Source organism: Falco cherrug, chromosome 3 (assembly GCF_023634085.1).
Source record: "Falco cherrug isolate bFalChe1 chromosome 3, bFalChe1.pri, whole genome shotgun sequence".
NCBI classification, from domain to species: Eukaryota; Metazoa; Chordata; class Aves; order Falconiformes; family Falconidae; genus Falco; species Falco cherrug.
Genome location: NC_073699.1, coordinates 70727670 through 70741258, shown reverse-complemented (window position 1 = coordinate 70741258; position 13589 = coordinate 70727670). Strand labels below are relative to the sequence as shown.

General features: G+C 43.9%; 2 protein-coding genes across 2 annotated transcripts; one reads left to right on the top strand and one right to left on the bottom strand.

The window, feature by feature from the left end:
- Positions 1 to 633: 633 nt before the first annotated feature.
- Positions 634 to 1605, bottom strand: LOC129735481 (translation initiation factor IF-2-like). Its single transcript, XM_055703465.1, has one exon. It carries the CDS (start codon positions 1603 to 1605, stop codon positions 883 to 885), a length of 723 nt encoding a protein of 240 aa, XP_055559440.1. The 3' UTR covers positions 634 to 882.
- C3H6orf62 (chromosome 3 C6orf62 homolog) lies at positions 1347 to 9113 on the top strand. Its single transcript, XM_005431981.4, has 5 exons — positions 1347 to 3505; positions 5424 to 5600; positions 6184 to 6306; positions 7171 to 7305; positions 7829 to 9113. The coding sequence occupies exons 1-5, from the start codon at positions 3377 to 3379 to the stop codon at positions 7952 to 7954; spliced, it is 690 nt and encodes a 229-aa protein (XP_005432038.1). The 5' UTR covers positions 1347 to 3376; the 3' UTR covers positions 7955 to 9113.
- The last annotated feature ends 4476 nt before the right edge of the window (positions 9114 to 13589 follow it).

Sequence of the window (13589 nt, the reverse complement as noted above, 5' to 3'; positions counted from 1 at the left end):
CGTCATGCTGAGCATATACGCTGGGGGGAATTTGCCGGGGGTGCCGATTGCTGCTCCCTGCTCGGGGGCTGGCTGGGCACGGGGCATCTGGCACCAAGTGATTCGTGCATCACTTGGGGTTTTTTGTTTTCCGTTTGAGTTTTTACTCTTCTCTCTCGCTCCCTTTCATTACAATTGTTACTATATTTTACTTAAAGTACTAAATCATTCTTCTCTCAGCCCTCGAGTTTTGCCTTTTCCCCGGCTCACCCCTCTCGGGCGGGGGCAGGCCGCGGTACTGCGCTGCCGGGCGGGTGGGGCCGGGGCCCTGCGCTGAGCGCTGAGCGCTGAGCGTGGCGGGGCTGCCCGCTCGCCTCGGGGCTGCGGGCCCAGGGGAGCCCCGCAGGAGCCAGCTGCGGCCTCGCTTCGCTTCCGTTGCAGGGAAGGTGGAAGGGGGGAGGCGGAAGCTTTTCCGTGTAGGATAACCCCACATGTGCTTAGTTTTCTCCAAGGATGAGGTTTGCGTCTCTGGAATAGCAATTACTTATAAAAACGAGGGAGCTTCCTCAGGGAGCATGACGAGCACCGCGGCGGAACGCGGGCCGTGCCCTGGTGTCTGGCAGGCCCAGTATGCACAGGCCCGCGCCGTGTAACTTAGTGAACGTTGGGGTTTTATTTACATCTTACTTCACATACGTATGATGGGCTGAATACAAACGCCAGCGAACGCTATTAAACAAAACGTGCCGCCGCAAGACTTAAAAGCTGTAACTACCGATAACAGCACGATGCTTAGGGCTGAAGCAAGTTTAAGCGTGTCCCCACGTAGGACGGGGCCCCGGCAGGGGCCAGGAACTGGGGCCGGGGAAGGGGCGGCGGGGGCGCTGCCCGGCACGAACCACCTCAGGCAGGGGGGGGGGGGCGGCGCCCCATTCCTCCCCCTTTGCCTCCCTGCCCTGCCCGCCTCCCTTCTGAGAACTGCGTTGAGCAACCCCATCCGGGTCCTTGTCCCGGGGGCTGCGCCCCGCTCGGCATCACGTGGCGCACGAGGGCGGTGACACGGGGCGTGACGGCGTTGCGGGGGGGTGGGGGAGCAGGGAAGTGCGCCCCGGATTCTTGGTGCGGCGGCGGCTCGGAGGTGGTCTGCCGCTGTTGCACTCGCCTCTGCTGCTCTCCCGAAAAGGAGCGTCTGTGTCTAGTGAAGCCACCGCTGAGCCTTGCTGCCTGGAGCACAAGATTCTGTCCCCCCCCGGGGCCCGAGGGCTTGGTACGCGCCGCAGAGCGCGCTTGCGCAGTGCGGGCCGGGCGGTGCCTCTGTGACTCAGGCGCTGCCATTTTGAGCGCTCGGTGCTGGCCGCGCAGCTGCTCCTGTGCTCGCTCCCGTGCCGAGGCGCTCCTGCTGTCGCCTTCGCGGACGTCCCGGGACCGCCTGGCGAAGAGAGGCTCTCCGGCCCTTTCGTCTTGCTCCCGGCCGTCCCCGTCCGCCGCCGCTCCGGGGTCTCTATGCCCGCCTCCCTCCGTAGGAGCCACTAGCGCAGGGACCCGCCGCCGACACCTTCTTCCGCTGCTGCTGCCGCCGCCGCCGTCGCCTCTTCCTGCTTCTCCTCTTCCTCTCTCCGCCACCATTTCCCCACTCCCCGGCACCGGGGCGCTGAGCTAGACTATGGGGACCAGGTTGGGGCTGAGCAGCGGCAGAGCGGGCGGCCCGGTCACCGTGTCCACTGCAGCAGGGATGGGGGGGCTCCGCGGCTTCGTGGCTTTATCTTGACATGGCTCCTCTCCGTGCTGCTAGCAGCGCCGCCGCCTCCACTGCTCCTCCTGCGCCCGCCGGCTGCGGGTAGCGAGCGGGCCACGGTCTCGGTCTCTTGTCTGAGTCTCTCAGTCTCTTGCTTAAGTGGGGGGGAAGTTTTGGGGAGGGGTTCCGTTTTTCTTTTTGTTTTCCTTTCTTTTTTCTTTTCCTCCAGGGGAGGGGGGAGTACTTTTCCCCCTCTTCTTAACCTGGTCCGCCGAATTTGCTAACCTAAAAACTTTTCAACCCCGACTAATCAAACACCTGGGGGGGAAAATGTCTGGAGAGAGGAAGAAAATAACCTGATAGTTGGGGATTTGCTTTTGGGGGGAGGGTGTTTTGGAGGTTTAAAATTGCAATCTAGGCTTGCAATTTAGGATAAAAAAAACCCAAACAAAACCTCGCAAAAATTTTGTCACCGAAAACCTGTTTCGCGAGAAAAGCAGGAGCAAAACTCCATGTATTCCGAGTCGCGATCATGAAGTGAGAGGGGAGACGCCGTGCTACTGTGGGTGCCCCGGGCACGGGCCGCCCGCTGCAGCCTCTGCCGGCTTGTGTAGAGAGAGGCCTAAGGAGAAGCGAAGAGCACTGGCCATGCACAGCCTCAGCTAATCGTGCTCCCTGTGGAGCGCAGCAGCAGCAGAGAGAGAAGGATCCCGGGGGATCAGCAGCCCAGGGAGCGTGTGAGGTGTTGGGGGATGTAGGGCTCTCCGACTGGTAAGGAGCCCTGCGTTTGGGGCACTGATTTGGGTTTCAGTCTCTAGGTGAGATAATACTGTCCCTTGAACCCCTGCCTGCCCCTCGTCTATGGCCATCATGATCCCTTTTCTCTTTGGCAGCAGTAGCCTCAGGGCGATGATGTGCCTGATGATGAGCAGGATGAAGTTAGAAATGACTCCGCTGTTTTTTGTCTTTGCTCCCCTGCAAACCAGCACTGTGTTGTCTGTAGTTGATTTTGTTGTTGTTGGCAGAGAAATGTCATATCTCATGGGATGTGCATTCCTCCTTTGCACCCTTGTCTCTGCTCTCCACCAAGTGTAATATTTCTAAAAAAAAAAAAAGACGGGCAACATAACAATAGTGGAAGGCTGAGAATAATAATCAGTAGAGTCATGAATCTGGCTGGGGTAAAACGCAATTTGTAATTTCAGCTTCATCTTTTTTTTTGTAAGCAGAGCAAAAGTACCCCCCCCCCCCCCCCCCCCCCCCCATGGATTGGGCTTGTGCCAGTTGCTTTTCATTGTACACGTAAATAGTGATAAGATTTGGGTATTTTTATTTTTTTCATTCTTGCCCACTTATTCCTGCGGCTAAACTGTTCAAATTTTTGTCTTTAAAATACTTAAGGTTTCTTTTTTCTTGGTTTATTGTAAAACCTCTTGTCCAGGCATGGCTGGACAACTACTTACTTTGTTTCTTGACCCCTCCAATACGACGTTCTCGTAAAATATTGCCTGAGGTGCGGTTTTGGGTTACATTAGCGTTTTATCTATTCAGTCGTATTAGCAGGAATCAAACGACTTGTTTCTGTTGTACTTGAGTCTTAAGAAAAGGTGCCCATAGTTTAGCTACAGTTTCCAAAGGCTTTAGTACCACCTGTATTACAAAATGGGGGACCCAAACTCCCGGAAGAAACAAGCTCTGAACAGACTTCGTGCTCAGCTTAGAAAGAAAAAAGAATCTTTAGCTGACCAGTTTGACTTCAAGATGTACATTGCCTTTGTGTTCAAAGACAAGGTAACTTGGTTTTAATGTTTCTCTGTTGCAGTGCATGTTAATTATGCTGTGCAAAGTCTTGCTGCCAGATTGCATGTAATGGTTTATCCTTAATAGATTAAGTTGACTTTTCAACTTTTTGAAGTTGCTCATTGCTGTAATACTTAGTTCATGTTTGCCATTCTGGCATTTTGTATGTTAGTTTTGTAATGCAGAGGGTGCCAGTACCTCGTTAAGTGATTACATGGTAACCTCTGTATAGGGTAAATACTTTTCGAAGTTAATACTGTAATTTGTTAAGCCTTATTGGGGTCTGAATTGCTTAATTGTTGACTGTGGACAGTCAAGTTGAAAAGGGAGGCCTGGCTGGAGTAATAGCTAAACTTACTGTATTTATCTGGGTAGCGCAGAAGGGAAGACCTGGCAGTTGAAGGGAGGAGTCGCAAAAAGCAGCATTTAAATGGCCCAAGTATGCAGACATGTGAAACTGTTGCTACCATTTTGAAAGGGAGCAGAGAGGGAAAAGAGGGAGTCTTCATTTGCTTGGCTCCCTGGTCTGCCGCTGAATGCGGTGTGTCTGGGCCGGGTTGGGGAGCCTGGTGATAGTTCTAAAGCTAACTGTAGACCCAGAACTAAGAGTTTCCATCCGCAGAAGGTGAAGAAAGTAGGTGCTTACAGTAAGTGAATGTGCTGAACGAGTGAAGATAGAAGCAAATGCCAACAGAATATATAATGCACAGCAGGCATGTAGATGAGCACCAAAACTGTTTAATCCCCTCAGATGTCGTATTTGTTGCATTCACTGTAGTGGCTATGTGTTTTTTAATGAAGACTCTGTTCTTTGAACTTTTCAATTAAAGTTTCCTTAAAATTCTTCTAATTCCATTTGCTTTTGTTTGTCAGTTCTAGTGCAAACAGCAATGGATATAGTGGGATGCAATTTCTTGGTGCTGTTTCATAGTAATAAAGAGAAGTACGAATGTTTTAAGCAGTGATAGCAAGTAAATTTTTAGGTGATACGATCTTAATGGTTTTAGTTGGAACATTCATACTACTTCTGGTTGCTTTGTAGAAACTGGTTGCAAATAACTGTTTTAAATCCTATAAAACTCGCTTGTATCTAAGTGAACTGAAGGTGACATCCAGTGCCAGTTTGTTTAAAGTAGGAATTCGGCTCAACTTAGCTTGGTCAGCAAATTGTTGCCTCATATGTATGTTCTTGCTGGGGTTGTGGAGGGTTATTTGATAAAATATGCTTTGTCATATAGTTATTTAGATTCTAAAAATGGGTCAAGACTCCCCATGCAGCTTAAGAAAGCTGTTAGAAACAGACTTAAAACTTTTAATGATCTTACATACAGCAAAACTGTTCTTCCAAATTCCCCATAATATTTTGGCCATGCTTGAGAGAGATTGAAATACTGTAGTGAGTAGAGTATAAAAGTTATTTAGCAAATCAAAACAGTCCTTCTTTGAGGACTTCAGACTGGATCTTGATTGCTCATTGTTACCAAATGAGGACTGGAAGACTTCCCTTCTCCTAATATGCTGACTTTAAAGTGTAGCAAAGGGAAGGGGGGAGTGCTGAGATGCGAAGGGAAGCTTGAGGAGGGCTTTTGGTCGACGCAAAGTCATGTACTGTACATGATGAAAAGGCAGTTCTGTTAATGTTCAAATACAGCTTTAATGTTTTTGTAGTCTCTAAAGATGCAGATTTACATGCCAGTCTTACAAACATGTTCAGCTGTTGGACTGACTGATTCTGTTCAATTTATAAAATTTTGCATGTAAATTCTAGTGTGGTTTTTCTCAGAGTCTTGATTTATATGATGTGCCCTTCATATATGAATGCTGACAGAAAATGGCAAATTCTGAAATAAACTTACCTATAGCTGCCTAGAAAGGATTGTAATCTTGATGTGACCTGTGCTTTTTTTAGAAGAAAAAATCAGCGCTTTTTGAAGTGTCTGAAGTGATACCAGTCATGACCAATAATTATGAAGAAAATATCCTGAAAGGTGTGCGGGATTCCAGCTATTCTTTGGAAAGTTCCTTAGAGCTTCTGCAGAAGGATGTAGTACAGCTTCACGCACCCCGCTACCAGTCTATGCGCAGGGTAAAGTTCCTCTTTATGCTTGCTGAATTTTAAGTTCTTCAACGCTTGTGCTTTTCTTTGTGAATCAAAGCTGATTGTTTTTTTCTTCTCAGCTCTTCTGCTGCACAAGTGTTCTGCGGGCATGTGTTTATGGGGTCTATTTTGAAGGGTGACAGCATATGTATTCTGAAATTGTGTTTAAATATGTGGTGCTCAAGTTCTGCCTTTCATCTGTCTCATTCAGTTACGCCTTGGAAATTGTATCTTGTTGCCTTTCTTGTTCTTTAGTAGGCATGTGTTAAATTCTTGCAAGAATTGTACAACTAAGTGGTTTTGCTTTATGAATATTGGAAGATAGGGTATTTGCTAATGCTTTCTTAAAGTTGGAATTGATATTTGATTAAAACTCTGCATTGAAATACTGATTAAAATTCAGTGGAAGGCAAGGAAGGCTTTAGTTGTGCTGTGAGTAATACAAATGGAAAATTACACAAACATGGTAATAAGTAACACCTTTAAATCATGTGCCCTGTACAGATAAGTTGCTTATCTGTATCTTCAACTAATGGAGGGGAATGTAAGTACAAAACTTCACTACTTGCAGGATGTGATTGGCTGTACCCAGGAGATGGACTTCATTCTTTGGCCTCGTAATGATATTGAGAAGATAGTCTGTCTCCTGTTTTCTCGGTGGAAGGGATCTGATGAACCCTTTAGGCCTGTTCAGGTATTTGGTTTTGTTTTTTAACTTCAATTAAGAGCCGGGGGATAAGTACTCTTTTATCTTTTTAACCAATAAATTAAGTTACGTGACTTAAGTGGATGTTCAAGTATGCTGTCTGGCTGTCTTTTTAATTTATAAAGGAATCTTTTGAATGCCAAATTCTGCTTCTTGTCTTTATGCACTGTTACATCAACACTTACAAAATTTAAGTGTCTGAAGGACCTTTACAAATTACATCTATGTATAAATCTGTATGTCATGTTAGCATTTGTAGAAGTGGCTTAGATGTGGCTCTTGGTACAATTAAATCTTTGTCTAAATATGATGGGTTCTGTGAATATCCCAAGTTGCTGTATTTTTGTTAGACGAAAAAGGATCTGAGATGGCTGAAATTTGTGCATTTTAATTTGACCTTGAAATAAATTTCAAACATTTTAGACTGTTTAAAAATCTGAATGTGAAGAGCTAGAGCTGGCTACTGGGGAAAAAAACAATGTTACGTGTATATTCTGTGCTGGTTCTGCAATAAGAGTAAAGTGTTGGAAGAAATGCACTGTATTGATGCACAGGGATGCCCTGCCACAGCAAGCTAAACCCAGTTTTATATATGCAGTTAAAGCTGTACCTTCTGAATTGTTTATACGTCATTGCAATGAGTAATGTCAGTGTTGGCAGAACAAAACTAGGGAATTCTTTAAATTGTGGCAAGACTCAAGTGTGTCATCACTGTGTTTCCCCCATTTCTGCTTTTTGTAGATAAGGAAAGGAGCAGAAGTGGTTATAAAGCCCCATATTGAAGGAAATTAATTGGTTACTTGTGAGCTTTAGCTTAATAAATATTTTATTCCCCTCTCTCACATAATGCAGGCCAAGTTTGAATTTCATCACGGTGACTATGAAAAACAGTTTCTGCATGTTCTGAGCCGAAAGGACAAGACTGGAATTGTTGTCAACAACCCTAACCAGTCAGTGTTTCTCTTCATTGACAGACAGCACTTGCAGGTAAGCTTAATTTTGTCCCTCTTTTTAACAAGTGTGTTTTAATCATAAGATGCTTTTTCTTCTTAGGAACACTAGTGATTTTGCTGCAAAATACTCAAGTAGAAAAACTGTGCATTCATGCTTGCATTTCAGTTTCAGAGGGAACTTAGGCTATAAATAGGATTCGTATGTACAAAAACTAGCTATGGGCCCCCAATGTGTTCACGCAATGAATTTGATGGTCTTGTATTAGTTCTAAAATCTACTTTAACAGTGGTTTTGAAAAGTCAAAATGTTGGCTTAATTTGGAAGTTATTCAAGTGAATGAACAGAATAGTGAAAATATTTTAGGCATTGGAGGTCACAGACTGATTTTTGAGTTCATGCTGTTTAATACACATGGGACAGTGGCTTTTAAATGTCTCTGTTCTTCCACAGTCAGCAGCAAGCTAATAATTGGGCTGGATCTGCTGGGGGTCTGCCTGGTAGTCTTGAGTTAACTTTCATGTTTAATAGCTTTTCTTTGGCTTTTCTTTGTCTCTAGACTCCAAAAAACAAAGCTACAATCTTCAAGTTATGCAGCATCTGCCTGTACCTGCCACAGGAGCAGCTCACTCACTGGACGGTTGGTACCATAGAGGATCACCTCCGTCCTTACATGCCAGAGTAAGGTACTGGCCAGCAAAATGGGGAAGATCACAGAATGCAGCAGTGGATTTTCACTTTCCTCACCACTTTATTCTTTCAGAATTTAGAAGAAAATGGACTCATGTTCAGAACACTATACATTGTGAAACTTGATCATCCTGGATTTGTTTTGTCATTTGTATCTCAGAACTTTACAATTTTTTTTAGATGTTTTCTGCATGGACCTTGTGAAAGAGAGGATGCTCTGCATGCTTCTGCACTGCATCAGCATCTTACTAAAATGTGAAATGAAGGGACTGTACACTGAAACAAATGTATCTGAAAGCACAAGGTGATCATTTGTGGTGGTGTTCCCATTTGTGCTGGTCATGTCCCCTAGCATCTATAATGTTAACCATCAGTGTTTGGAGGGTGAGAAGTGAATGTAACAGGTATAAAGGCCTTATAGCTTTGCTGTTAATGATTGTATCAAAGAGCACTATCATTCATTTTAATGAACAGAAAAGTGGCTACAATAGTAAGTAAATGCGGGAAAGAAATCTTTCTTTAAAGAAAAAAAGCATCTCATTTAATATGTAGGCATTTTTTGCCTCTTTTATTTTGCTGGGCCATGTCTAAGTTTACTGGCACTTTTGGTTTGGATCTCTTTCCCCAAGTTGCTGTATAACTGTATGAAAGTATTCTTTTGCGTTGGATGCGTTTATACAGATGAGGCAGACCTGGAGTCTGAAGTTGCTAAAGCAGCTAATAATAAAGTAAAATAATAGCTGCAGAAACAATGTTGGTAGAGGATTATTTTTTTTCTTGAGAGTTGAGACTTGTAAACTTGCAGGTGAACTGTGCAGGAAATACTGGTTTCTAAAATGTTTCGTATGGAAAACCCAATGAGGTTTTTTTTTCTTTTGGAATAGACATTATAAAACAATGTAAAATAGTGTTTGGAGCGTCAAAAGTTGGTTCTGACAGAACATTTTAAGATTGTGCAATGATAAAAGGAAGACTACTGTATAGTTTTGATGACAAAGAAGGCTCTGCTTAAGGGTTGAGTACTTTACTGGAGTAAAACTGCATAAGCCTGCTCCCTTTTGGATTAAACTAGTGCTTACCTGTTTAAAACTTGTATTTAGCTTCTGTTTGGAATTGGAAAAAATTGGAACTTTAATAAATTAGGTGAAAGATGACCGTTTTATTTATGGAAATCCTATTTAATTTTAGTAATTTCTTGCATCTTGACGGTGTCACCCATTGCAAACACTGATAATGTACAGACTGTTAAATGGTATTAACAAAAATTGGTGGCAAAGGCGTTCTGAAATACGTGGCTAATATGTTTTGAAAAGTGGCCGTCAGAAGTAATCAAATTCCTAGCATAGTGCTGTATTTGGTACCTGGATGGTTTTAGTTCTCTGGTCATGAATTTCTACAGGTTTAACTGGAGCACCCTAGGGAGACACCACCTGAAAGCTGCAACTTCGCTTTCATAAGTGCCTTAAGTTACAGAGCAGTACCTTAAATGCTGCTCTACAGAATGCTGTGATTTTCTTGAATATTTAGTAACTGCCATACCTGCTAGTAGTACTGTAAATTTCCCAGCTTTTAAGTGCCCTTCTTTGAATGGCCTGTAAGTGCCGTACCGAGTGCCCACATTGAAGCTTGGGATGGGTTTTATAGGGTCTTAAATGTTCAGGTTCCAAGAGTTTGGATTTTGCTTCCCAAGTGCGCAATCCCTTTTTCTCCTTGTAGTTTTGGACATCATCTCACAGCAGTGAGAATCTGGCCTTAGGTACCTTGGTTAGTAAGTGGCTTAACAGTTCTTGCGTTAGGAATTTTGGTTTTCTTCATTCAGGTTTCTCTTGGAAGAAGCCTCAAGATGTTTGCCTGAGTGGCTGTGTACAGTGCTTTCAAGTGTCAGTAAACGGTATCATCCTGAACTCGAGTTCTCAGTGTTACAGGAAACAGCCTGTTTGGTTTAATTGCTTTTTTGATTTTGTATGGGATGCATAAGACACACTCATTCATTCTTTGTGACAGTGATCTGAGTTAAATTACTGTGCTTTCTTGGGAGAACATAGTTGTATAATGCTAATTTTGTTAGGTGTGGTCTGTTCTACCCAGCTAACAAATGTTATGCTTTTGCTGTGCTATTAGATTGAGTTGATGGCTATCTGCATTGTGTAAGTGGTAGAGAAAAAAGATAAAGGGGAGGGAACAACAGGGCATCAGTGCATGAGAATCTCTTTGAGTGTATGAGAGTTTGTTCTTTGGACATCTGAAGGTGTTTCTCCACTCAAACAGGCTGACTTTCAAGGGAAAAGATGAAACTCGAAATTGTCCCACCCTTTCTCAGTGGAGCTTCTGGTTCATTTTCAGAATATTCTGTTAAATTACTTGAGCAAAATGCCCTTCAAAAGGGAATGAAAGCAGTTCACGATACCTGAACTTGGTATCTTGAACTTGATGAACAAGATACCACTTGGTTTCAGGCCATTTTTATATCAGCTTAGTGGCTTTTTGGTAGGCTTCCTTAACTTCAAAGTGTACATTTTATCTCACAAAACTGTTCACAAAGCATCGTTTGTGACTGTAAACCCAATTATTTTGTTCAGTGGAGCTGTTTGTAAGTACAAAAGGGGTCCATAAGACTTTTTTTTTTTTTGTAAGACTTCTGGTTACTACCTGCTGTCAGTTTGTGTGGCCCCTTTGGATATGCTAATAGGAAGAACTGAAATACACTCAGTATCTCACCTCAGATTGGGGATTTTACCGGGCAGTTGCCTGGGGATTTGTCATGTGCGCTTGCCAAGCAGAGTGAGCTAGGGATGAATGGGAAGTCAGCAAAATTAAGTAGACAGAGGCCTGTTAAATCTCTTGCATCCAAGTAAAGTGTCTGGTGGAGGGAAGCTTGTGTCAGGTGCTTCCCAGATGGAGAAGCTTATTAAATATCATAGCCTGTACATTGCTGTATAGTTTTCCTTCACTTTTCAAGCTTCTTCAGCCATACAGCTGTGTTACCAAAAATATGGCAAGATGGACAGAACTGCTGGTACAAGCATTGCCCAAATGTCATAGGCCTGCAGCTTGTTTGCAGTTGATACCCTTTGTCACATCTGTCTCAAAGCAAAAATTGCTTATCAAGCTATGATGTTAGACTAAAATTGCTGTGTTAAGCAATACATAAGGTACTAGAAACACATTGTGATTATACAGCGTTGCTCTAAAAAAGAAAAAATTGGTTGCTCAAACTAACCTTTGAGCATTGAAAGCTGATCTCTTGATACAAGTTGATCTTTTTGCATAGTCAGATATTAAGCCTATTAGAAAACAAAGAAGGTGGGGGAAGATAGTAATTCGCAAGTTTCATTTTTTCTGGACTTTTAAAAAAAAATAAATCCTGAAACCCACTTGGTTTTCATTTACAAAATAAAAAGCAAGCATAGGATCAGTCTTCCTAACAGATAGGTCCTCTGGCCCCTGTGAATGATGACATCTTTTTTTGCTAACATAATAAGGTGTAATGTATTAGTTTGAAAATTGCTTTAAAACCTGATACAAGGGCCATAAGCTTCCACTCCTTGTACTTTGTGCCAGCTTGTGACCTCTCCAGGTGTCCTTCCCTGCCAGTCTCTGTTTTGCAGCAGGGAGAACACTCCATTTTCTTGCACTTGTCCTGTGCTGGGTCATTAGGCTACTTGCAGTTAAGGAACGGCATCTCATGTTAAATCTGGATCTCTGGGGGCTGAACAGTGAGAATGGTCGCTTAAGGTTTTTTTGCTCCCTAACAGTCCATTAGAATAATCTCACACTAAGCTTCATTAAGGTTTCTGCTGCTAGTGTGTTGGTTGTTAAAGTCAAGAATTAATTATTAGACTACATTTACATCCCCTGAGCAGATAGACATGTGGTGTGAATTTACTTAATTGCTGTTTTCTTTTATTAGCCTGGAAAAGCTTCTCCCATTTTTAGTTTTGCGTTTATTGCAGCAGCAAATTCAGAAGCGGTATAAGCCATGGGATTCTAGAACAGCTTTCTGGAATGAAGTAACGAGATAAAGGGATTTATTTAATAGTGTTTTACAAAAGGGAAAAAAGTTCAGCATGGATGTTTGTACTAGCCTGAGTGGTGTTCATTCTAGAATTCCTTTTGTGGAATTTTTCATTTTGTTAATCTTTACATATAAACAACTTACCCAAACCCTAAAGCCGACGTTACTTCTTGTCCCTCTGTGGCACTAGCACACAAAGGATGTTGCTGTGTGTCAGTTTGGCCTTTGTTTGTTCGCAGGGGCGCTACTTGATGCTTGTGCTGGTGGTATGTGAACAAGGCCTCAGCTTGTAGGTGTCTCCTGTATCTGCGAGGCTACTGCACCCTGCAGGGGTCGGGCATGACGCAGAGTTAAAAGCTTCAGGCAGAGCCTTCACACTTGCACTGAAGTTCCCTGAGCTCTTCCCCTGCTGTAGCGCCCAAGGATGGGGTGCTTTGTATTAGCCTGGGATGTGAATCTTCCTTGTTGTCATCTTGGAGTACAGATGAACTCTGCTGTCAGGGAAACTGGGGAGGAAACTGCAGTTCCATCTGCAGTGGTAGCTGGGTGCTGCTTTCCGCTCCGCGCCCCGCCGCTGGTGCGAGCCTGCCGGTGGAGCGCTGAGGCGTGCGTGGGCTCTGCAGGGTAACTGAAGCAAGCGAAGTGGTAAGAGTAACTTTTCTTCTGCATGGCTGATAAATGCTTTTTAGGGCTGAAGATATCTATGACCTAGTTCTGCTTGGAGAGGATTTACATATGGAAAGGTCCTTTAGTTGGAGCACAATTGCCGTATGCCAGAGCACCAGCTCTACAAGCTGCATTTCTGGACGCTCTGTTCAAGCAGCTACTGCTTTTAAGTGAAAGAACTCAAAGATCCAGAATCTTCCTACAGTGGTACAGCCCCAGGCACTGCTCTGGTGAACAAAAGTAGGGTTTTTTTGTGTTGTTTTCTGGAGGACAGCCGACGTGTCATGTTTGATTAGAGCTTGCAGGTAATTTACCCTGGTTTAGGTGAGAACTGTATATGCTGCGGTGTCCCACAACCACGGCAGCTTGGGACCAGTGGATCTGGTAACAGCAGTCCCTCAGCGAATGCATTACAGAATCACAAAGCTAGTAACTGTCATGGTGCTGTCCCTGAACTCTTAATTAGCAAAATAGGAATCGGAGTGCTTTTTTTCTTTATTCCCAGGGGTGGAGAGGTAAGGGAGAGGTTTTAGGGTTTCTTTTTATTGGCTAAATAGTTTCTGCAGGTAAGAGAAGTCTAAAATGGTTAGCAATGAAACGCAGTTGGAAATTCTTCCGTATGCCCTGGCAGTGGCTCGGAGCCAGTCAATGAAGCTGAACAGAATGGAATTGCTGTTCAGAACAGTTACTCAACTGCCTAACTCTCCCTGCCTCCCCCATCCCCTTTAGGTGGTAATGCTTGCCAATTTGAGAATTGTAAACCAACTAGCTTGTGATTAAATTGGCAGATTAGCCTAGGTGAAGCAGCTCAGCCATAAGACCCCTGTGACAAGTGGCTCAACCTGAAAGCCTAACAAGGAGTCCTGATAGTTTAATTCTTGTTTCAGCAGCGATGTCCTTCCTTACCCTCTGTTCTCCCCAGTGTTATCACTGACAAGTTCCTTGTCCC

Coding starts and splice junctions, on each gene's coding strand:
- LOC129735481 (XM_055703465.1), bottom strand. CDS start 1,605: ATGGTGGCGGAGAGAGGAAGAGGAGAAGCAGGAAGAGGCGACGGCGGC.
- C3H6orf62 (XM_005431981.4), top strand. CDS start 3,377: ATGGGGGACCCAAACTCCCGGAAGAAACAAGCTCTGAACAGACTTCGT. Junction 6,307..7,170: donor AACCCTTTAGGCCTGTTCAG/GTATTTGGTTTT, acceptor CACATAATGCAG/GCCAAGTTTGAATTTCATCA. Junction 7,306..7,828: donor TTGACAGACAGCACTTGCAG/GTAAGCTTAATT, acceptor CTTTGTCTCTAG/ACTCCAAAAAACAAAGCTAC.